At 33.4% G+C, this 24,992-nt stretch overlaps 3 protein-coding genes and 1 non-coding gene across 8 annotated transcripts; 2 read left to right on the top strand and 2 right to left on the bottom strand.

Moving 5' to 3' along the window:
* Positions 1-6,369: 6,369 nt before the first annotated feature.
* On the top strand, positions 6,370-9,352 carry LOC132052650 (ETHYLENE INSENSITIVE 3-like 1 protein). Of its 2 annotated transcripts, none has more exons than XM_059444286.1 (2): positions 6,370-6,520; positions 7,083-9,352. In XM_059444286.1, the coding sequence occupies exon 2, from the start codon at positions 7,240-7,242 to the stop codon at positions 9,058-9,060; it is 1,821 nt and encodes a 606-aa protein (XP_059300269.1). In that variant the 5' UTR covers positions 6,370-6,520; positions 7,083-7,239; the 3' UTR covers positions 9,061-9,352. The 2 variants fall into 2 exon arrangements, with proteins under 2 accessions (XP_059300269.1, XP_059300270.1); XM_059444287.1 differs by lacking the exon at positions 6,370-6,520 and adding an exon at positions 6,566-6,785.
* Positions 9,353-11,535: 2,183 nt separating this feature from the next.
* On the bottom strand, positions 11,536-11,607 carry TRNAC-GCA (transfer RNA cysteine (anticodon GCA)). The gene has a single exon. It is a non-coding gene; the product is annotated as a tRNA-Cys (tRNA).
* A 3,325-nt stretch (positions 11,608-14,932) lies between these two features.
* Positions 14,933-24,319, bottom strand: LOC132052649 (gibberellin-regulated protein 6-like). Of its 2 annotated transcripts, none has more exons than XM_059444285.1 (4): positions 24,147-24,319; positions 23,997-24,041; positions 23,839-23,875; positions 14,933-15,280 (listed from the first exon to the last, which is right to left on the bottom strand). In XM_059444285.1, exons 1-4 carry the CDS (start codon positions 24,237-24,239, stop codon positions 15,117-15,119), a joined length of 339 nt encoding a protein of 112 aa, XP_059300268.1. In that variant the 5' UTR covers positions 24,240-24,319; the 3' UTR covers positions 14,933-15,116. The 2 variants fall into 2 exon arrangements, with proteins under 2 accessions (XP_059300268.1, XP_059300267.1); XM_059444284.1 differs by lacking the exon at positions 14,933-15,280 and adding an exon at positions 21,867-23,069.
* On the top strand, positions 15,436-18,545 carry LOC132052647 (protein ETHYLENE INSENSITIVE 3-like). 3 transcript variants are annotated; one of them, XR_009414014.1, is made up of 4 exons: positions 15,436-15,593; positions 16,169-16,233; positions 16,264-18,361; positions 18,393-18,545. XR_009414014.1 is itself a non-coding variant. In XM_059444280.1 (3 exons), exon 3 carries the CDS (start codon positions 16,306-16,308, stop codon positions 18,133-18,135), a length of 1,830 nt encoding a protein of 609 aa, XP_059300263.1. In that variant the 5' UTR covers positions 15,436-15,593; positions 16,169-16,233; positions 16,264-16,305; the 3' UTR covers positions 18,136-18,545. The 3 variants fall into 3 exon arrangements, 2 of the variants coding, with proteins under 2 accessions (XP_059300263.1, XP_059300264.1); XM_059444280.1 differs by having other exon boundaries at positions 16,264-18,545; XM_059444281.1 differs by lacking the exon at positions 15,436-15,593 and adding an exon at positions 15,639-15,834 and having other exon boundaries at positions 16,264-18,545.
* Positions 24,320-24,992: the final 673 nt, after the last annotated feature.

Here is a 24,992-nt window from a genome sequence, read left to right as displayed (position 1 = left end):
CTCCGATAATTAGCGTCTCTTTTTTAATGGCATTTACACTAAAGGTTACCATAATTATTCTTTAGTTTACCTGATGGTGTAAATAATTTTGTAGACTGAAAGTGCACAAAATTTAAACTCAAAATGAATTCGTGTTGGCGAATTTCAAATATTAAATACGGAGCACTAAAAAAACAAAACCGGTGGTTTGGACGTTTGAATCAGTATATATCGTCTCTTCCACTGCTATAAGCTATGTAGGAAATGTTATGCTTGTTCACATAGCTGAAATTTTACTTCTTCAAGCTCAAGTTTGTTGAAAATGTACAAATTCAAAGTGCAATTTTACATACATATGCTATTATGCTATGCTATTGGATAACTAAAATGGAAGCTGGAACATTAAAATTCTATTATTGAACTCTGTTCCTAGATGCATGTATCTTTGGGAAGTGAAAATAACAGCTTATAAGTCCTGTTCATAAACTTTTACGTCCTTATTAGATTCTCTAAAGACCAGAAAATCTATATTTGTCTAGATGCTCCCCATTGTACTCAACTGATTTTATATTTTTATTACTACCTCATTTTCAGAAAAGACAATATTTCTTGGTGTTAAGTAACACGATTAATTCAATAAGGGGTCGCTTGATAGCTGGTTAGGAGTAAGTTATTCATGTATTAAAATCCTGCATAAGTAATACTGTGTTTGGTAGCTAGTTATGAGGTGAATTATTTATGTATAAAATTAGTACGGTGTTTGGTTTCCGATTTAGAAACCCGCATAACTAATACATGTATAAGTTATGAGGGAATCTATGAATTATTTTATGCAGGGCAAGAGGTGGGATAGTTAATACATGAATAACTAAACCCTGCATAACTAATATCTCCATAAAATAATAAATAAATTCCCTCATAACTAATTCATATATTATTAATACATGTATAACTCTAACCAGCTACCAAACGACCCCTAAGGGGTGAATCAATTATTTCAGAATCATATTACTCCCTTTGGAGTCCGGAACCAAAATGACTCAATAAAAAACCAAATGAACCAAAATACCCTAACAAAAAAAAAGTTACAAAACTACCTTTAGCACAGTAAAATACTGCGCTAAAGCAGTTCACGGAGACGGAGCCGTTAAGTGCTTTAGCGCAGTATTTTACTGCGCTAAAGAATTTTTTATAATGTTAAAAATTCTTGAAAGATCCAACTTTTTATAAGTGACAAAGAAGGCTAGAAAGTGAACTTAATATTCGTGGGTGGAGCCGCGGAAAGGGCAATTCGCAGAATTGCCCTTCTTTTGGGGTGGTCTTTAAATTTTGCCCTTCATATTTGAAATGTTTAAATTTTTGCTTTATAACACCCATAGGTTCCGGGGTTCGAACTACGCACGCGGTCAAAATTTTAAAAAAAATTCGCAAGGCGGTTTAAATTTTTCGCTATCGCAACAACATACAACTTGTTAAGGAATTACACATTTATCGCCGACCGGCATACTCGTACGCTTATGGGCGGACTTGGCATAAGTATGCGGGTCCCGCATAACTTTGATAATTCCTTCAAAGTTATGCGGTGGGGGCATACTTTAATGGGCAAACTTTTTTTATGCGGACGGATAACTTTGTGAAGGAATTATCAAAGTTATGCCGGACCGCATACTTATACTAAATACGCCCATAAGGCATAAGTATTTCGGTCCGCATAACTTTGATAATTCCTTCGCAAAGATTATGCGGTGGGGCATACTTTTAACGCGCAAACTTTTATGCGGACCGGCATACTTTGTGAAGGAATTATCAAAGTTATGCGGACACGCATACTTATGCCAAGTACGCACGACAAGGTATAAGTATCGGTCCCATAACTTTGGTAATTCCTTAACAAAAGTATGTCGGGTTAAAGGCATAGCGAAATTTAAACTTGCCTTGCGAATTTTTTTTTTTAAAATTTTGATTGGCGTGGGTTCGAACTCGGAACCATGGGTGTTAGGCGAAGGGCAAATTTTAAAGATTTCAAATATGAGGGGCAAAATTTAAAGACCACCCCAAACGAAGGGCACTCCGCGCAAAAAAATGCCGCGGAAATGCTGCTTTTAGCTCTAGAGTTACTCTTTTTGCCCAACAAAAGCTTAGTTCGATTCTCCGATAATCGGCGTCTCTTTTTTAATGGCATTTACACTAAAGGTTACCATAATTATTCTTTAGTTTACCTGATGGTGTAAATAATTTTGTGACTGAAAGTGTACAAAACTTAAACTCAAAATGTATTCGTGTTAGCGAATTTCAAATATTAAATACGGAGCACTAAAAAAACAAAACTGGTGGTTTGGACGTTTGAATCAGTATATATTGTCTCTTCCACTGCTATAAGCTATGTAGGAAATGTTATGCTTGTTCACATAGCTGAAATTTTACTTCTTCAAGCTCAAGTTTGTTGAAAATGTACAAATTCAAAGTGCAATTTTACATACATATGCTATTATGCTATGCTATTGGATAACTAAAATGGAAGCTGGAACATTAAAATTATATTATTGAACTCTGTTTCTAGATGCATGTATCTTTGGGAAGTGAAAATAACAGCTTATAAGTCCTGTTCATAAACTTTTACGTCCTTATTAGATTCTCTAAAGACCAGAAAATCTATAATTGTCTAGATGCTCCCCATTGTACTCAACTGATTTTATATTTTTATTACTACCTCATTTTCAGAAAAGACAATATTTCTTGGTGTTAAGTAACACAATTAATTCACTAAGGGGTCGCTTGATAGCCGGTTAGGAGTAAGTTATTCATCTATTAAAATCAAATATAGCGGAAATATAGACGCCGGGGTAATAAGAAAATCCAATTTAAATTAAAATCGCCTTTTGTGTTTGGTATCCCATTAGTTATGAGGTGAATTATTCATGTATAAAATTAGTACGGTGTTTGGTTTCCGATTTAGAAACCCGCATAACTAATACATGTATAAGTTATGAGGGAATCTATGTATTATTTTATGCAGGGTAAGAGGTGGGATAGTTAATACATGAATAACTAAATCCTGTATAACTAATACCTCCATAAAATAATAACTAAATTCCCTCATAACTAATTCATATATTATTAATACGTATATAACTGAAAGAAACAACAATAAAGGTGGTGTTCAACATTAATCATCCTAAAAACATTACCGCACATGAAACGATATGTCCAAAACCAAACGACCTCTAAGGGGTGAATCAATTATTTCAGAATCATATTACCCCCCTTGCGCCCGATTAGATGCACCTTGCAAAATTAGGGCAAATCGGCTTTTTATTCAATTCCGAAATGATATTTTTAGATTTGATGGCTGGCTTTTTCACAAAGGGGTATTTTATACATATCGAAATTCGAAGGGTCATAAAGTTGTTTACTTAACTTATAGCTTGGTTAGTAAAGCTTCTCAATTAGCTTATTTTAAAAAATGTTTTGCAAAAATAAAATAAAATTATGATAAGTAGTTTGTGTTCGGCCAATTAATTTATTTGAGCAGTAATTAATATTTTCAGAAGAATCGAAAAATTTCTTGAAAATCCTATGAGTTTCTTTTGTTGTTTTTTTTCTTTTTCCTGTTAGATGGTATGAATCTCATTTGGATTCGAATCCCAGTGAGAGGTAAAACGATTCATTTATTTCAATTGAAAGCAATTGATTGAAGTATTTTACAGTATGTCATTATTCATTTTCCTGTCAGCAAATTGAGATTTGCCAATTAACATGACTATCATATGCACTTTCACTATTGCTGTGTCAAATGGAACTACTAATTATAGGCCACTTCCACTCATGTCCATCCACTAGAACTTGTCTCTGTCAAACATTTCTCTTATCAAACACTTGATAATAATAACCCCCTTTTCATTTCTAACTTTTTCCCTTTGTTACTCTTTCACCTTTTTGTTCCACCTCTTTTGTTCAACATTATAATACAATTCATTACACTAGTCACTGGGAGATTGGACTTGAATCATCCATGTAATTCTATTCGAATTTATGGTCAAATTAAAAATAAATCGATTAGATATGTACATAAATTTGTTATCTTTTCGAGACCCAACTCTTTAAGAAATTCTTTTAATGGTCTTTTTTCTTTTTATCTTACATTACAGGGATAGACTCTCTCTTTTCCTTTCTTTGTAAAATTTCATTTTTCTTGTGTGCAAAAATTCGATAGAAGATTTCTGAAGAGAATAATATCATCTTCTAGGAAATATGGGAACCCTTTTTTTTTTTTTTTTTTTTTTTTTTTTGTATGATATAGGCTAAAGTCTTTTTCAATTAGTATTTTATATACATGTGATCGTATCGATAACTAGTGAAATTAAATAGCATATTTTCCTTTAGTTACCTTCTTATTAACCAAGAAGATACGGTGGCATACAATTCTATCTTTTGAAAGATCTACTTTCAAATGTTAGTCGTTTTGCAATTTTTTTTTTAATTAATGTTTTAGAAAAATAAGAGGTCATTTATTACTTTTCTCAAATCTATCTTTACTATTTCAGTTAATAGAATACCAATTAAATGAAACGTTTAAATTAAGGAGAGATAAATAATACGGTATACAAAAGCTCTTACAATTAAGGTTTCTTAAGGCATGCACAGACGTTGTTACTCTATCTGTCCTATATTAGTTGTCACATTTTCCATTTGCACGCCTTTAAGGAATCATAAATAAAAAGTGTATTCTTACTACTTTACCCTTATATCTATTCAATAAATTGCACTCTTATTAATATGAGTTATTTTCAAGAATACTTAATATTAAGAATAAAATGGGATTAAAATATTTAATATCATCTAGGTACTGTAAAATGACAAGTATTTCAAGTAACCTTGACAACTAATATGAAACGGAGGGAGTAGTAGAAATTTTTGCATTTGAAAAATCATGAAGTTGCACGTGTATGTAGGTATAAATTAGGTTAAAAACAACGAAAAATGAGGGTGTATTCGTCTAATCAATACTTATAATTTAGGTTGATCCCATAATTGGTCAAATGTAACTATAGTATTATCCACATGGACCAAATATACCAAGAGAACTCAAAAGATAGACAACCAAAGGTAAATTACCTTAAATTCGTCAAGAAAATAAGATAACAACAAAGTAACACATCCTTTTACCAATGGCCACAACTTCAATTCATTGCATTCTCACTTGAAAAGAAAGGTCCTCCATCATGACCTCTTGGTTCCTGAAAGCAACTTCCACCAAATTAATCATAATTACTCACTGTTTCACACACATAAAATTACTCCCTATTTTCGTACTTATTCATGCATCAAGGAGAATGCACCCTCAAAGCTCAAAAGCCTGAATTTCTGTATTCACACAAAATATTTTATCACAAATCATATTAACTTGCTCAAAGTGATTGATAAAGTTTAGTTTTAATTAAATAATAATATTTATAAAATCTTAATGAATTTTAAACCTTTTGTCTTGCATTTCTAATTGATTAATTAATTTTTACATGTTTTAGAATCATAGTGTAACTCTATATTCAGGGGCTGAGCCACCTCAGGGGAAGCCATATTACAGGACACCACTTCGTCGAAGTTTTTTTACTATGTACATATTATAGGACATCGCTTTGTCGAAATATTTTACTTTGTATATATCATAAGACACCGCTTTGTTGGATTTTTTTGCTATTTATACACAGAGACACAATGTATAAACAAAATCGTATACGGTTAGACTTCTCATAACGACATCCTCATATAACAACACATTGCTATAACAGTACTCATGTTTTTCTTCGGAATCGATTTTTTATGTTATATTTTACCTCTCTAAAACAACTTTTTACCTATAACAACAACTAATATCTTTATAACTGTACACTCTTTATAAAATTACCCCTTTATAACAACTATCTTTTTTTTTTTTGTTAGTAATATAATGATTAATCATCTTTATAGAAATAGAATCTCTAAGATTATCAATAATAATTCTAGAAATTTTGACCAAATATTTTGATATTTTAATACAACCTTTATATAAAAAATATTATTTGAATATATATTTTCATCATTAAAAGATTTCCATTCGTTATACAAAGTGTGATTAGCTTAGAATTTGACAATTAAAAATGAAAAATTAAATTTTCTGCATCTATTTTTGCCCATAATAGCGACATATTATTTAAATGTGAACGTTCTTACAGGTGTATAACAGTCATTTGCAACAAAAGATTCGGAGCTCACGATGTTGTTATAGAGAGATTTGACGGTACTAAAAATAAAAGTGTCAAAATTTAAAACATTTCAAAATAATAATAATGTCTAAATTAAAATGGAGGGGAGTTAATATTTTATTTCCTTGGAGGGAGTAAATATATTCACATTCACTATTAAAGTTGTATAACCGTCCTCTCTTCCTCTCTATTTCTTACTTGTCTTTCTCCCCTGCTTGCATCTACAGTCTAAATTATTCTCCAAGTAGAGAAAGAGTTGAATAGACTTTTGAAAGAACAAAAAGAAATCATAATTTCAGGTACTCTTCTTCCTAACAGAACATAGTAATATTTCCCTTATCTGTCATCTTTACAAATACTACTATTTGCTTTTGTTAATTAGTGATCTTTAGTGGAGTTCTGTTATAAAGATATGTGCTTTTTCTTCAAGATTGGATTTTTTCTGTGTTCCTGATTCTTTATTAGTTGTATATACGTTCTTTTAATTGTTATAATCAACTGATCAATCTAATATGTGAACATTAGCAGCATGCTGTATTCAGCTATTTACCACCAAACAGTTGGGTAAGTTTAACAAGATTTTTTATACCAAACAGCCTAACTTCCTTTCATTTTTTATTTTATTTTTTGTATTTTTCAGATTTCTGTTACATGAATATTGATGTTTTAGATCTGGAAAAATGAAAACATGTCAATTTTTCTTGGCTTTCTCTCACATGTGCAAAAATCTATGCTTATTTTGATCAGACCTCAGTCCAAAAGGCCACCCTTTTTCTTCCCATGTCAATAATTTTTTTGTGTTATTCATTTCTGGAACTTGTCAAAGAGATTTTCTTATATTCCTTGTAAATGTATTTGCAGGATCAAATATCACGTAATTTAGTTGATTTCGATAGATGAATATTCAAGAGAGGACAGGATAATCTGTGAAGTTTTGGGTATTAGCTGCTAATTCTGTTCAGATTTCTTGAAATTTTTTACTTGGTTTACTTTTTGGAGGAGTGTTGTTCTTGTCAAGATGATGATGTTTGAGGAAATGGGATTCTGTGGGGATCTTGATTTCTTTCCTGCTCCGCTAAAGGAAGTGGAAGTGGCTGCCCCACGCGCTGAGCCGGAGCCGGCGATGGATGATGATTATAGTGACGAGGATATTGATGTGGATGAGCTTGAGAAGAGAGTGTGGAGGGACAAGATGAAGCTGAAAAGGCTGAAAGAAATGAGTCATCAGGGGAAGGAAGATACTGATTCTACGAAACGCCGCCAGTCGCAGGAGCAGGCGAGGAGGAAGAAGATGTCGAGGGCACAGGATGGGATCTTGAAGTACATGTTGAAAATGATGGAAGTATGTGAAGCTCAGGGTTTTGTTTATGGTATCATTCCGGAGAAAGGCAAGCCGGTCGGTGGGGCATCTGATAATCTTAGGGAGTGGTGGAAGGATAAAGTGAGGTTTGATCGCAATGGCCCAGCGGCCATAGCCAAATACCAAGCTGATCATGCTTTCCCGGGCAATAATGAGGTATTGAATCCCGTTGGTCCGACCCCTCACACCTTGCAGGAGCTGCAAGATACGACCCTGGGTTCATTATTATCAGCTTTGATGCAGCACTGTGATCCTCCTCAGAGAAGATTTCCATTGGAGAAAGGCGTTTCACCCCCGTGGTGGCCTACGGGCCAGGAGGATTGGTGGCCTCAATTGGGTTTGCAGAAGGACCAAGGTCCTCCGCCTTATAAAAAGCCTCATGATCTGAAGAAGGCGTGGAAGGTTGGTGTCCTCACAGCGGTGATCAAGCACATATTCCCTGATATTGCTAAAATCCGCAAACTTGTAAGACAGTCGAAGTGCTTGCAGGATAAGATGACAGCCAAAGAAAGTGTGACTTGGCTTGCTATCATCGATCAGGAGGAAGCTTTGGCTCGAGAACTATACCCTGATCGATGTCCACCTTTGTCCTCAGCTGCTAGTAGTGGAAATTTCATGTTGAATGACAGCAGTGAGTACGATGTTGGAGGTGCTCAAGAAGAGTCTAACTTTGATGTTCAAGAGCAAAAACCACACCATCTCGGTTTGTTGAATGTCGGTGTTGAGAGATTCAATGAGAGGCTGCCTTCGCAACAACAGTCTCATCCAATCAAGGATGAAATGATCACCAGCTTAGATTTCACCAGGAAGAGGAAGCAATCCAATGAACAGATTGTTACGATGGATCAAAAGACCTATACATGTGAGTGTCTTCAATGTCCTTACAGTGAACTTCGCCATGGTTTTCAGGACAGATCTGCGAGAGACAATCATCAATTAGCTTGCCCTTTTAGAAATACTTCTCATTTTGGAGTTTCAAACTTTCATGTCAATGAAGTCAAGCCAGTTGTCTTTCCTCAACAATATGTCCAGTCAAAGTCAGCTGCCATGCCTGTTAATCCAAGTCCACCTCCCTTTGATCTATTTGGAGTAGGAGTTCCTGAAGATGGGCAAAGGATGATTGATGACCTGATGTCATTCTATGATAGTAATGTACAAGGAAACAAAAGCCAAAATACGGCGAATGTTGCACTGACCAAAGGTCAGCCTCATCAACAATCTCGGGTTGACCAGGACAATTACCTACACGGCCAAGGGATGATGGAGGGGAATATCTTCAAAGACATTAATGTTTCTGCAAGTCATTCTATGCTGCCACAAGGCAATCTTGTTGATCAATGTAAGGCCCTAAATTCAAGTGACAATTTTCATTTCATGTTTGGGCCTCCGTTCAACTTACAGTCCCCCGATTACACCGGAAATCTGCCTGGCATTGGATGTGATACCACACCGAAGCAAGATATTCCAATTTGGTACTAGCCAGGAGATTGGTCAAACGTATATAGTCAGTTGGGGCTTTATAGATATAGCTGGAAGATCCCAATATAATTGGTCTGCATTTTTATTGCTTACAACTCTTCGTCATGGTATTTCTGGTTACCATACGTTGTAGAGGTTGAAAGCTAGGCAGCATGGTGTAACAGAAGAGGAGGAAGATATACCCTCAAATATTAGCCATGCTGCTTATAGAATGTGTAGTTATCTGATAAATAAGTTAAGACTATTGTTATGTGTTACAATTTTGGTTAAATCCAAGCTTCAGTTATTTTCATATGTCTGTTTAAGCTTATTTGTTTGTCTGCGTGTTGATGTTGATCAAAAGCTTCTTGCTTCTTTCAGCATGGGTGGTATCAGTATAAACTGTTGAATTTATACAAGGGGAAGGTCCTTTGGTTCAATTTAGTTCTTAAGGTTGTTTCATGTTTGAGATTTCTGCCCTTTGTAGCATAGTCATTGATGTTGCCAAAGCTGTAGTGAGAAGTTTTCCTCTGTGATCTTTAGCTTAATGTAATATTATTGCTTTTATGAAATGAACTGTTTGATTTGCTATGCAATAACAACATGACTTTTTAGTTGAGTATATGGTACTTTTCTTTGCTTTGGTGAAGTTTCTCCAGGCTTGTGGATATGCTTAAGTTCATTTCGGTGGGGATTAGTTATCCTGCCCATACTTTAACATGCTTGAATTAATCATACACGGCATCCAAGTATGTAGCCTAGCGGTCAATGGAGTATGTGAAAATCACGGGAGACTAAAGTTATAATCTCTAAAAATGCTAGGTGACTTACTATTTCCCTAAGCCTTGGTGGATAGAGTTACTCCGTATTGTGTTATGGGAAATAGCAGGTGCTTGATGTAACAGTCGAGGTGCATGTAAGTTGGCCAGGCTACCATCATTTTAAAAAAAAAAAAAAAAATTTAACAGATACCCCACTTTTAAAGAAAAATGGAACAATAAAGTAGAGTGTGAAATGAAAAAGTAATAAGACAGGGATCATGTGAATAAGCCCAGATGCAATTATGTTTATTGCTTTCATTTCTAACTTATGAAGCAACACAGCTGCTTCACGTTCAGTTTTCTTGTGATTGATTCTACTTTACTGAATGTTTTCCTTTAAGAACTATGTTTAGGTTTGCTTAAATTTTCCATCACCAATAATTGTCCAATAAATAATGTTAACAACAATTAAAAAAAAAAAAAATCATTAAGATGGTTACAATTCTTTGGGAGGCACAAATCTATAATGTGAAGCAATCTTTGTGAACCTTTATATATGTACATGCATCTGGTCATTTTCTTTTAACAGATCCAATACAGAAACTACAAGAAAGATTTCCATTTATGCAGGTCAAACAGAGAAGATAAATTTTCTAAAAAAAATATTAAAAAGGTAATGCCAAAGGCAAATGCAATGTACATACAACTATGCATTAAGAACTGTCCCAAAAACACTAGACAACTTTTGTTGATAGGCTAACTGGCTTATCCTATTTTATTATTAGTAAAAAAATAATTTTAATTTGTTTATTCTCTAGTAGTTTGATGAAACCATAACAGTTGTAACATAATGGCCTGACACAGAATTTTTTAATCTTCTACGTGACGAATAATGAGTAGTTAACACCTTTGTGACTAAATTATTGAAAAAGTTAAAATATAAAAGACTTGTTTGTTCTGATATTTTAAGATTAAGTTGCTGTTCAGTTATCCAGTTTATCAGCAGTTGTCCTGAATAACGTTTTTTTTTCTATTGTACAAGAATCTTATGAGAGAAAAAAGGCAAAGTAGAAAGTAAATTGTAACAGCCATAAATCTATATCTACATCGTCTTGTAAAGATTAACCCAATACCTTGTGCTGCTAAAATACTTGGCAAATAAAACTGTGCAAGCAAAGTTAAATTTGAACAAATTTAAGTAGTTTCTATAGTCCAAGTTAGCTCATAAACTTTTTTCTTAATCAAACACAATAAGTAAACTTTTTCAGTGGGTTAGATACAATCATGATAAGAGAAAGAAAAGTTTTTGTTAATTTAGCCCAAATACGCCAGTTTTCCTTGATCCAGGCAATTTTTTCAGCGAGATTATAACATAGCATTGGATGTTCCGTTAGGATTGTACTAAAATGATAAGATTAACGCTCAAATTTAGCCCCATCAGTTAAATCACCTACTGGAGGACGTTTCTTCTTATTATTCTTGGTAAAACACCAGAACTTAAGAAAGTTATTTTGTTTTATTTTTAAGCTTATTATTTCTGTTGTTTAATTTATTTTTATAGGCTATTTCTGTAATCTTGGAGCCAGATATAATTTCTCCAAAACGACCTGATACTGAAGAAAATAATTTTTTTTTTTTTAAAAAGGTCTTCAGTATCAGGTCGTTTTGGAGAAATTATATCTGGCTCCAAGATTACAGAAATAGCCTATAAAAATAATTATTTTTTTTTTTAAAAAGGGCCCAACCGGGTTCGAACCGGTGACCTCTTGATCTGCAGTCAAATGCTCTACCACTGAGCTATGGACCCAACTGTGAGTAACTTGCGAAATAAGTTACAGTTCATCGTTTGCACTTCTTTTTTGTTTTTTTGTTTTTTTGTTTTTTTTTGTCTAGTAATGCAGTTTCACTATTGCCAAGTCTTTGGCACTATAATTGGCCAGCTGCCATGGACACTTGTACTCACACCCAAAGTGTCCCTCCATATCCATTGATTTTTCACTTGTCTCCATCAAAAACTCATGATAAATAACTCCCTTTTCCACTTTCTAACCTTTTCCACGTTATTTCACCTTTCTTTCCACGTTTTTTTATCACCCTTTTTGGTTTTCCACTATCAATACTCATGAGCATCTTTTGATACGAAAAAGAAAATATTTTCAAAACAAGAAATTAAGCAAGAGTCAAGAAATTGATAAAGGAATTTGGAAACCAAAATTAATCTTGTGTTCAATTCGACCTTCCCTTCTCTCTCTCTCTCTCTTAGAAGAAGACAATTCTTTTTGCTAAATGATTTAGTAGGTATGAATTAAGATTTTCTAGAAATAGAATTACGTAACTGTAATTAAATATATATCCTTTATACACTGATGGATCAAATAACTTTGCTTGAATTATAAAATAAAATCTTTCGCGGTATAAACTGCGATGCGAGATACCTAAATTGACCCCAATAAAGAAGAGATGTTTTTCAAAGCTCATAGTAAAAGATTACCTAAAGAGAGGTGCAAACATTGTAGTTATCTTGAGAAATATCTCTATTGTAGTAATTACAGTTTGAGAAGACTTATCCTAAATTAGGAATAATAGATCTCGAAATGTCTAGCATTGATTATTTAACAGTTAACGGATTACAATTTAAATCGCAATGTAAACAATGAAAATGATTTACCAGGGGAATCTTAGTAGCTCAGTTGTTGACTACCTGAACTTTCACCTTATTGATGAGGGTTCGATTCCCTGACTTGTAATCCCCCCCTCTCTCCCCCCCCCCCCAATTTTTTTTTTTTGATAAATGATTTACCAATTTTAAGAGATATTTTTGAAAGCTCATAATAAAAGATTATCTCAAAAGAGTTGCAAACATTGTCGTTATCTTGAGAAATATCTCAAATTTTACTAATTACAGTTTAAGAATACCTAACTTGAATTTGTAGTAATGAATATCAATATATCTAGACTTGGCCATTTAAAAGTTAAGAGATTACAATTTAAATCGTAATATCATCAATGGTGAGGATCTCATGACATGACATTTGCTATCAGCGGGATCTTCTTTCTTCTATAAACTCAATTTTGTTTTTTAAAGAAATACCTCATAGTTAATAACATTTAAACCCAATATTATTAGAAATATATTTAAATTTCCAAAATATGTTATACCAAACTATTTGGTTCTTTCTAATCTCTTAGCAAAAACATCCCCCCTTTCACCTCAAGGACATAAGAAGTTTTTCTTAAATTACTTTACTAATTGACACTGAATCACTAGCCATAAATTTTCTTAAATTACTTTACTAATTGACACTGAATCACTCAACAAAACAAAACAAGAAAACAACAAAATAAATGCTCTTCTCCATAATTGGTCAAATGTAACTATCCTAAAGAACAAATATCAAAGAACTCAAAAGGATAAGACACCCTAAGGTAATAGCCAACTCATATATTCAACAAAACAAAACAAGAAAACAACAAAATAACACATTCCTTTCCCCATCCCCACAAACTTTTAATTAATTCATTGCATTCTCCCTTGAAAACAAAAGCTCATTGACCCATAGGGCTTCCCTACAAAAATCACCACCCAAAATACACATACAAAAACACACAAATCTCACTGAATTACTCATTATTTCACATAGAAAGGCCCATACTGTCCTATAACTAGCATTTTTTTAAAATATACTCAATTATTTATTCGAAACCTCCATAAAGTTCTTATATAAACATTTACACTAAATCAAATAATTTAATCATTTAAATCATAAAATAAATTGGAAATATTTTTTTATTTGTTTCCTATCTGATGTTCAATACTCGATTTGGGGTTCGATTAGTTCAAGTTCATGTGCATAAGATCCATTAAAGAGGAAAATGTTCCTATCATGATCAAGTGAAAATACATGTCACCTACTTATTATAAAGTGAAAAAATTATAATACAAAGTACATTTTAAACTATTTTCCCCTCTCCACACTCTTGTAATATCCCTTCATACATCAAAAAGGGGCGTGTGTGTGTTGGGGCGTGGCGGGGGGTGGGTTGTTAATTGGATAATGTATTAGTTGTCATTTTCCATTCATACCCCCACTTTAAGGCACACCTACACTTAGGAGCCATTTGGACATGATTTAATTGAGATGAATTTTTTAAGTTGTAATTTTTTTTTATAAAACATAAAAAGCCCACATGCCAGTTGAAAACCATCAAAATTTTCTCAATTCTTATACAATCTTACCAAATGAGTAAATTATAATTCATAATAAAATTAATACGCTACTAGAAGGCCTTTCTAAAAAATACAACATCAATTGATCAAACTTTAGTTCAATAAAAAGGAAAATTTAGCATGAATAGCAATGTAACTACTCTTTAATATAATCCTCCCACATGGTAAACATGATTGGTAAATATATTTACCAACTTGCAGATTAATATTTAATACAAATGGTTGGTAAATATGATTGGTAAATATATCTACCAACTTATGGGTCTTTTTTTAACAAAATATAAATGTATGAGTCAAATTTTACATTTATATTTTTTGAAATCATGATTTCAAATCCCAAATCATGCCTTTTTGGATGATTTGGGATTTCATAAGATGAAATCAGAGATGAAATCGCATGTCCAAACTCCTACTTAAAGCTCTAAATCACCTCCCCTCACCCTACTCTCCCACCCAACATGAAGATCCAAATCACATTTGATATACATGAAAACAAGATATTTAACGCTGGGAGAAACATTGATCACAAAGTATATTATTTTATAATTCTTTCTTGATCATATTACCTTATTTTGAAACTTTTTTGTATGGTTGAAATTGCTTATATTTCATAGTTTTTAACGCATGTTATTTATTTATTTAGAACATACGATTATGTTCAGTCATCCACACAGTATCATTTGTTCCTCCACACGGTAAACGCAGAAAATGAAATAACAACTTATTCACATATTGCGTTTACAGTACAATTAATAGATATCAATGGCTTTAATTGTAGTTTTGTTAGAATTAACAATAACGAGATGATTTATTTAATAAAAATGATACATAATAAAGGATCGAGTAAAAAGTCACTCAATATTTATACCAATTCAATAAATACATGAAACATATCTTCACATTTGCTTTTACTACTAAGCATACTTAAGTTACACAAAAATAACGAAATAGCTTATTCACACACTGAGTTTACACTACAATTAATAGTGTAAATATATAACGCATATCTTTACATTCACTTTTATTATTAAATTATAATTATTTATACATATTGTCACTTTAATCTATGACTATACCATAATGAATTACTACGTTTTAATATAAATATCGAGTGCGGGTAATTTTTTATTAAAAAATAATAACGCAAAACTACAAATCAATAAAATACAAAACGTTGTGGTTTTTATAATAGTCCAAAAAACACAGGGAAACAAATCACCATCCATCTGCCCATCCATCCAAGAAGATGAAACTATAAACAACAACAAATTAGTTAATTAAATTAAATAAACAGCAAAAGAAACCAAAGAAAAAGTTTATTGGTTTGGTTTTTTTTACCAAAGAGCCGACACTTTTAATCTCCCAATACATTTTCCACTATAAAAAAATAGTACTCCTCACTACTATACAAACTCCATTATTATAATTGTATTATTGTTAGCACCTATAACTTGCCCACCTTCTTTCTTCTTTCTTCCATCTACAGTCCAAAGGGTCAATTATTCTATAACCAGAGTTCCAGTTGAACAGAGTTTTGGAAGAAAAAAAAAAGTGATCTTTTTAAGGTATTCTTGAAACTATTTCTTGAAAAAAATTGCTTTTTCTGTTGTCAAGTTGAGATCTTTACTGGGATTTTGTGTTAGTTTTCATCAGTTTTTCTACGTCTCCAGATAGATTGATCTTTGGGTTATTGATGTATTTGCTCTATTATGATATGTGGCCCTGATGTAAATATTTGAGCTTTTGCTTCAAGATTGGATTTTTCTGTGTTTTTTAGTCTGAATTTTGTCATCACTAGATACTTAGGTAAGTTACAGGATTTTCTTTCAGCTTTATGTTTAGGGATTACAATTTACATGAATATTTGATATTCAAGATCTAACAAAGCAAGTTAAATTCTTGGATTTTCGTGGGAGATAGCTTGTACAATTTTTTCTCTTCTTGTTCCAAGAAAATGGGGGATGCTATGCTTATGTGCACAAATTTATGTTTTTTTTAATGATGATTAGTGACCTCTCATGGATTTGATTGAACTTCATCTGTTTATTGTGATATTCACTTGTTTATTACTATTTGTTTGATTTCAGTTCTTGAAATGTTTAGGTAGATTTTCTTATTTTCCTTGTAAATGTATTTGCAGGCTCATGTGATTTGATCATCTTCAATATATTCTTCTCTGAGTATTGGATTTTTGGTATTAGCTGCTTAATCCTGCTTGGATCCTGTGGAAGTTGCAAGTAGCTTCACCTTTTTTGAGTGATTGCTTGTCCTGTCAAGATGATGATGTTTGAGGAAATGGGGTTCTGTGGCGATCTTGATTTCTTTCCTGCTCCGCTAAAGGAAGTGGAACCGGCTGCTGCTCCACAGACTGAGCCGGATCCGGTGATGGATGATGATTATAGCGATGAGGAGATTGATGTGGATGAACTGGAGAGGAGAATGTGGAAGGATAAAATGAAGTTGAAAAGGCTCAAAGAAATGACTAAAAGTAAGGAAGGTGTTGATCCTGCAAAACAACGTCAGTCGCAGGAGCAAGCGAGGAGGAAGAAGATGTCAAGGGCACAGGATGGAATCCTGAAGTACATGTTGAAAATGATGGAAGTGTGTAAAGCTCAGGGTTTTGTTTATGGTATCATCCCGGAAAAAGGAAAGCCGGTTAGTGGGGCATCTGATAATCTTAGGGAGTGGTGGAAGGATAAAGTGAGGTTTGATCGAAATGGCCCTGCAGCCATAGCCAAATATCAAGCTGATCATGCCATCCCAGGCATGAACGAGGGATCTAATCCGGTGGGTCCTACCCCTCACACCTTGCAGGAGCTTCAAGATACCACACTTGGTTCGTTATTGTCAGCTTTGATGCAGCACTGTGATCCTCCTCAAAGAAGATTTCCATTGGAGAAAGGCGTTCCGCCACCATGGTGGCCCACTGGACAGGAGGATTGGTGGCCTCAATTGGGTTTACAAAAGGACCAATGTTCTCCACCTTATAAGAAGCCTCATGATCTAAAGAAGGCGTGGAAGGTTGGTGTCCTCACGGCGGTGATCAAGCACATGTTCCCCGATATTGCTAAAATCCGCAAGCTGGTACGGCAGTCAAAGTGCTTGCAGGATAAGATGACAGCCAAAGAAAGTGCAACTTGGCTTGCTATTATTAGTCAGGAGGAAGCTTTGGCTCGGGAACTTTATCCTGATCGCTGTCCACCTTTGTCCTCAGCTGGTGGTAGTGGAAATTTCATGTTGAATGACAGCAGTGAGTATGATGTTGAAGGTGCTCAAGATGAGCCTAACTTTGATATTCAAGAGCAAAAACCAAACCACCTCAATTTGTTGAATATCAATGTTGAGAGATTCAAGGAGACGATGCCTCTGCAGCAACAATCTCATCAAAACCAAGATGAACTAATCACCAACTTAGATTTCTGTCTGAAGAGGAAGCAATCCAATGAACCGACTGTGATGATGGCTCAAAAGATCTTTACATGCGAGTTTCTTCAATGTCCTCACAACGAAATTCGCCATGGTTTTCAGGATAGATCTTCCAGAGACAATCATCAATTTGCTTGTCCTTTCAGAAATTCTTCCCGGTTTGGAGTTTCAAACTTTCAGATTAATGAAGTCAAGCCAGCTATCTTCCCTCAACAATATATCCAGCCAAAGCCAGTTAATCAAGGTCCACCTTCCTTTGATCTATCTGGTATAGGAGTTCCTGAAGATGGGCAAAGAATGATTAATGACCTTATGTCATTCTATGATAGTAATGTACAAGGAAGCAAAAGCCAAAATACCGGGACTTTTTCGTTGACCAAAGAGCAGCAGCCTCATCAACCACCTCGTATCCATCAGGACAATAACGTGCTCAGCCAAGGGATAATGGACGGAAATATCTTCAAAGACACTAATATTTCCACAACTCAGTCTATGCTCCCACAAGGCAATCTGTTTGATCAATCCAAGGCTTTAAATTCGCCTTTCAATGCTGGCTCCAATGACAATTTCCATTTCATGTTTGGGTCTCCGTTCAACTTACAGTCGACCAATTATAATGGAAATTTGCCTGGCGTTGGATACGATACCACACCGAAGCAAGATGTTCCAATTTGGTACTAGCCAGGAGGTTGACATGTATATCAAGTAGTCAGTTTTGGCTTCATAGATATAGCTAAGCACTCGTCTGCTTTTTCAGGTGGATTTTTAATCGCCTATAGTCCTCTTAGTTATTGGTATTTCCTGTTACCATGTGTTGTAAAGGTTGAAGAACTGGGCATGGTGTAACAAACACCCTCAAATATTTGCCAATACTTCTTAAGAGGACATGTAGATATCTTATAAATAAGTTACTGTTTCATCATGGCCAGTTTTATCAGTCAGTATAAACTGTTGAATTTATAGGCTGTGGCTTAGTTCCTTTTTGTTTAGTACTGTTCTCAAGATTGTTTGAGAGATCTACTCTATCCTTTGAAGTCTTGTGGCATTGTTGTTAATGTTGCCAAAATTATGTAAAGAGGTGTTTTCTGCTATGATCTTTTGCTTCTTAGTGAATAGGCACCCCATGTTTTTCTGCCTTATCCTGTTTCAAGGCTTTTACAAGGGCAGGTGTTGGGCTCATGAAATTACCAATTTGATTTGCTATGCAATATAAACATAATTATTCTACTGGAGTACGAGGAGTTTTTTTTTTTTTTTTTTCCCTTAATAAGTCTGGGCTAGATAGCGCGCATTTCGACTAATTACATGAGATATCTGCTACCTCACACCAACACATATATCGGGTAACTCTGTCTATCAAAGTTTGAATACGACGGAAGAAATGTTTTTAGCCTCCATTAGGATATGAACCTTAAAAGTTGGTTCTCAATTCACTTAATTAACCAGAATCACACTGTTGGGTACCGAGTACAAGGATTTGTTTTTGTCAAGTTTCTCATGTCTAGTGTATATGCTTCTTATATGTTCAATTGTTATGGGTTCATTCTATCAATTGTACGTATGCTGACCCTAGCATTTTTGACATGGAGGCAAGATAAATTTATAAAATTTCAATAACTATTAATTCTAAATTCTTTTTTTTGCTTTTCGAAAGTCAAACGAGTTGTTTTTTTACCGTAATTTTTTATATGTCTTTTAAATATTTTAAATTATTAATTATGGTAACTTATAGTACTTTTTACATAGTTTTCAAATATGTAAATTTTATTTTCAAAAATTAAAAAATTATATGTTCAAACACACGGTCAAAATTAAGAAGTTTGACTCTCGAAAAGCAGCGAAAAGTGTCAAATTAATTGGGACGGATGGAGAAAAATTAAAAGACCATCACCCTCTAACCCCCACTCTACCAAAAATATGAAAATAAAAATTAATAAACAGAAGGGAAGGAGCATTAAAGTAAAGATAATGAACCACTAAGCGAAAGACCATGTGAAAGAGTAGACGTGACAATTATTATACTTTTACTTGGTTTATATTTTATTACATAAGGAAGAAAACGTCGTTGGCTGTCTCCTTCAATTTTTTTTGTGATTGACTCTATTGTTCTCTGAATTCTTTTTTCCTTTAAAGATTCGAAAAGATTTGAAACTTAAAGAGCAAAAATAGCATGTAGAAAAGATAATCAAGATACTGCATTTGACATTTATGAGTAAGTCATTAGGTTTTGCTTAATTAATATTCCCATAATCGTAGTTGACAATGTTTGTTTAATTATTATCCTAAAGAATCATTGAGATACTGAAAATGACAGCAGAAATAGGAAATCATTTGACTTGGAAACCTAATTAAGAGCTCTAACTCATATTAATATGCTTAGTGTCGTGGATCTCATTTTTCAAAAGTCAAAAAAAGTATCTTAGAACACACTATCAGACTTGATTTAAGAAAAATAGTTTTCGGAAACATTTTCTGTCATGCCAAATACAGTAAAATACTACGAGAAAAATTGAACATGTTACCTCTAGGTTAATGTGCCTTGTGCGGCATGAATCTGACTAATTTATGCAAATATTTCTTTTTAAGTCATCATTTAGATTTAGATTTTGACTTTTTTGTTCTTTCTAAAAGTTATGCAAAAATAGCTCTTGGAAAATTACTCTTCCGGATGTTAGATACAAAATATTAGACCGTGGTCTAACGTTCTCTCATAAGATTTTCAGTTTGTTTAAATGGATTATTTAGACCGTTGTCTAAAAAGTCCATACGTCGCAAGTGAAGATCATTTACTAAATAATTATCCAAAAAAGGAACAATCAACAAAAATTTCACCGTGAATCCAATTAATCAGAACTCCCAAAACGGATACCGATAACCGAATAAAAAAGAACAAGGAGAGGCCACAAGACTTTGGGGGGCACAAATGTACAACGTGAGGCATCATTTTCAGGAAGGAACATGTAGGGTTACCAGTAAATTGTCATTGCGCACCTATCTAATACACATGAACCTGGACATTTTTTTCAACAGATCCAATACAAAAACTACAAGACGCACTTCCATTTATACAGGTCAAAAACAGAAGATAAGTAAATAAATATATATATAAACTTATTTAAATAAAAAGGTAGTATTCATGACAAATACAGTGTATATACAACTATATGCTAAGGACTGTCTCAAAAATACTGGACAGTTTTTGTTGATAGGCTAAATGGCTTAATCATATTATTTTTTAAGATATAATTTCCAATTAATTTATCCCTAATACTACGATGAAAAGAATAATTGTAATATAATAATATGATTATAAAAATATTAAACTTTGATGTGGCGAATCGCGAGTAGTTGACGCCTTATGCTAATATTATAAAAAGAATATTTAAATAAAATCTTACTAACATTTACTATGTATTTTGTTGCTATATGCTTGTTTGGTTCCAGTTTCAGTTATCTAGTTTATCAAGTTACTGTCTTGAAAACCACATCTTTCTATCGGACAGAATCCTATGAAGAAGTAAAATAAATAAAAAAATAAGAAAAGTGAAAATACAATTGGAAAATTTCAGGAATAACGATTTGAATATATTTAAAGATAACATAGTAAATGATTATTGATTTATTTGAAACAAGATTTTCAATTCTTTGATGACGGTATGCTGAAACAAAAAAAAAAAATTTAGTTTGTTGATATTTGCACAGAATACACAAATTGATGCGACGATAACTTAAAAAATGTGGTTGAACCTATCAAACTTTTAGTGGTAGAAAATGAACTGAATTTAGCTTCTTCTTTTTTTCCTTTTTATTTGTAATTTTATTTTTTATTGAGTTATCGATGCCCGTGACAAATGATAAATGAACCCAAATCTACAATCATGAAAACACCAGAATTAATACTGAAATAAGTTTATTCGCAATAATACTTAAACCTAATTCCCGAACCAAACTCTTTTTTTCTTGAGGAATATTCAGTCAACAAAGGAAAAAAGAAATAAAATTAAACGTGTCAATTTTTATAATGTTAATTCAATTTTTATATAAAAATTGATACCTCGCATGCCTTCAAACAGAGGGTTTAATGACTTCGTGTTTTTTTGTTTTTTTTAAATATATGAATTATTAATCTACATTCAATTTCAAGGAACTAATTAAAAGTTTTAGAACGACGAGTCATATTAGAATTATTGGTGTCTCGCCCAAAAAAGAAATTGTTGGTGTTGACATTAGTTGCTTACCTACAATCTACATGATAAATCCTTATCATATTATTTGACCTGATTTCTATTTAAAAGTCTAACAATTCTTTCTAACCAATGATTTCCTAAAACTTTAGTGTAGATATTTGATGGCATGCCCTCTTTTTATTTTTCTCCTCAAACTGTACTTTTTTCAGAATTTAAAAAAAAATAAAAAAAATTCAAACACTTTTAGTAGCTTTTACTTAAAAGACAATCATAATTGGATTAATTTGATTCTCATAAATCAAATGTATCTTAATTTTTTTTAGCCAGACGGCTAAGAAAAAATTCGTAACCGTTTAGTTGTCATCCATGTATACTAACAAGTGTATTTTCGGTTAATAATCTATATATCATAGATTATACAACAATATAATTAGTGAAATCCCACAAAGCGGGGTCTGAGGGGGGTAGAGTATACGCAGACCTTATTCCTATCTTGAGAGGTAGAGAGACTATTTCTGATTATATACAAAGATTATACAGTTGGCTAATATTTGTAAGAAGCAAAAAGTTTATTTTTTGTTGTGTAGCTTTTGTTGGCCCGTTGTGTAGTGTAAAAATTGAAAAATTCCTAAATTTCAAATAGTAACAACCGAAAAACCATTTTTTTCCGCGGATTGTCCTTCATTTGGGGTGGTCTTTAAGTTTTGCCCTTCGTCTAATACCCCGAAGTTGTGGATTCGAACTCAGCTCAGTAAACAAAAAAAAATAAAAATCGCAAGGCAGATGTTTGGATTCGCAAAATTCTGCCTTGCGAATCCAAATACTACCTTGCGAATTTATTTTAAAATGTTTGACTGAGCGGGGGTTCAACCCGAAACCAAGGGATTTTTAGCCAAGGCCAAAAGTTAAAGACCACCAATTTGAGGGCCAAAAATTAAAGACCACCCCTAGCGAAGGACATTGTTCCAGAAAAACGATAAGTGGGCTCAAACTTGAAATCCATATAATAGAATTGGGCTTTAAAACTTGGGCTACTATTCTGTTCAATATGATGCCAATATCTGCGTCATGAAAGCATTGTAGACCTAGCCATAAGCCCAAAACTTTATCAATGTGCCAAAAGTTCCAAACTAACGGATTATTATGTGTAAAAAGACGAGTAAATGGAAAAAAAAAAATCTCCATTCTCTTCTTTGGTACTTTATGAACCAAAAAGTTCTAGTTCTAGGTAGAAAAATCACAAAGCTCAAGGGCATTTAGGTCCACCTCTCTTTGTCTTCCAATTATCGTAGCAAGGACAGACAGATTTATGACCATAAGTTCCAGGAGGTACACATTTGCACTTGAAACAACATTTTTGGCAAAAGAACATGCATGGCTTCTTGTATGCTGTCTTTGAACATCTAACTGTGCATGCATCTGGGCATTCTGCATTAACATGACTTACAATTATAATATTAACAACAATGATAATGAAGATGGTGTGGTGTCACCAAATTTAGTCTTGCTTCCAAGAAAGTGACCAAATGGTGAACTGAGTGTCTGTGTTTGTGGGGGTGGGGGGGGGGGGCAGTGGCGGATTCCGGATTTTCACTCAGGGAGTTCGAAAAAAATAACAAAAGCTAAATATAAAAAATAATGTTGTCAATGGGAATTGAACCTAGGACACATGACAATTTTAAACACCTTGGACCGCCTGAGCTAACCTTTTGCGTTTATTCAGGGTATTCAAATGTTAATATATGTACATAAACACAGAAAATCGGCATGCTATAAATCCGCCCGGGGGGAGGGGGGCGGGGGGGCGGGCGTGGGCGGGTGTAATATAGTAGTGTAGCCACATGAGTGAAGGGTATTTAGTTGAATACCCTTCATCGAAAAATTATCTTTGGAGCATATATGTAAAAAGTTGCTATGCATGTGTATATAAGTAAAAAATTAATCATTATACATATATTATTAAATCTTGAATTCCTTTAGCAAAATTTCTGGCTTCGACACTGGGGTAATAATCCATGTACGAACGAACTCTTTATAGGGGTCGTTTGGATTGCAGACAAGTTATTCAGGGATCATAATGTATGAATCATAATACGAAAGTTAATAGTCGCTGGTTTATTTAGTGTATATACTTCTATTTTTTTAAAATAAAAGTCTGGTCCGTTGCATAAAAAAATGAAAGAGAGGGTGAACTAACCAGCCCCGGTGAAGCCTGCATGTTTGTGTTTATGATGCTGCAATCATTTATATATAATTTTAATTCAAAAGGGAAAGAGAAAAAAATACAGAAAATATGAAAATCAAGAAAGAAATTCCCTTCAAATAGTTTGAAACAAGAGAAAGATAAGTTAGTACCTTTGTTTCAATGGGTGCGGGGCTTCCTTCTGAATCATCATACAGCTAAAAACACCAAATTAGAGGAGAAAAAGAATTAGTAAATGAAAACTATAATAACATATTTTATTTAGTAAAAGTGGGTAGAATCCAAGAATATTTCTTACGTACTTGGGCTGATTCTGTAATCATAGCAAAGCAAATAAGGAAAATGCAAAGGAAGAAAATAACTTCTTGTTGAATCACTTGAGTAATTCTCTCCATTTTTTTGAGTGGAAGATACAAATGGCATTGCGTTTATTTATAGGCCTTCCAAGTTCCAACATGCAAGAACAAAATACATGTCAAGTTAAATTTCAAGTTTTAAATGTTTGGAATGAGAATTTTCTACAAATTTGGAAATTAACTACTAGTGAGCTTATCTGCTACTTTCAGTGGGGTAAAATTTTCCTAATTAGTATATTTAATTTCTTTGGAGCATACCTATTATTTTTATCGGAAATTTCCTGAAAACTTATTAGTAGGGTGTACTTTATCACTTTGGTATACTCTAACCAGGGGCGGTCCTACGTGGGAGCAAGTGGGATCAATTGAACCCACTTGCTCAAAATTTTTATATTTACTTATTTATGGAAATTAATTTTCGAAGAACTAAATGCTATATTAGTAGTCATATTAGTGAGGCGCGGCGTAATGGTTAATGTGGGTTCATTTTGACCATTTTGATTATGAACCAAAATAGTCGAAACCCATTACGTTATCTAGTACTTTGGTGAGTTACTTATCGGGGACTTTAGTTTTTTTTTTTTTTTTTGAACCGACAGAAGTCATATTAGTTAGACCAGTAGGTCTCGAATTAGCGGTTGCCTGAAGAAAGAAAGTTCTTTTTACTATAGAAAATGTTCATTATTTTTTGTTCTTTTTACCCCAAAGCTTTACCACCATTTATTTGCAATTTACATCACAACTCTTTTTCCAATGGAGGAGATTGTTTGGAAAAATTGTTGAATTACAAAA

The sequence above is a fragment of the Lycium ferocissimum genome, chromosome 4 (genome assembly GCF_029784015.1).
Source record: "Lycium ferocissimum isolate CSIRO_LF1 chromosome 4, AGI_CSIRO_Lferr_CH_V1, whole genome shotgun sequence".
In the NCBI taxonomy this organism is placed as follows: domain Eukaryota; kingdom Viridiplantae; phylum Streptophyta; class Magnoliopsida; order Solanales; family Solanaceae; genus Lycium; species Lycium ferocissimum.
The sequence above is the reverse complement of the archived record's forward strand: the minus strand, read 5'-3'. Positions and strand labels throughout refer to the sequence as shown.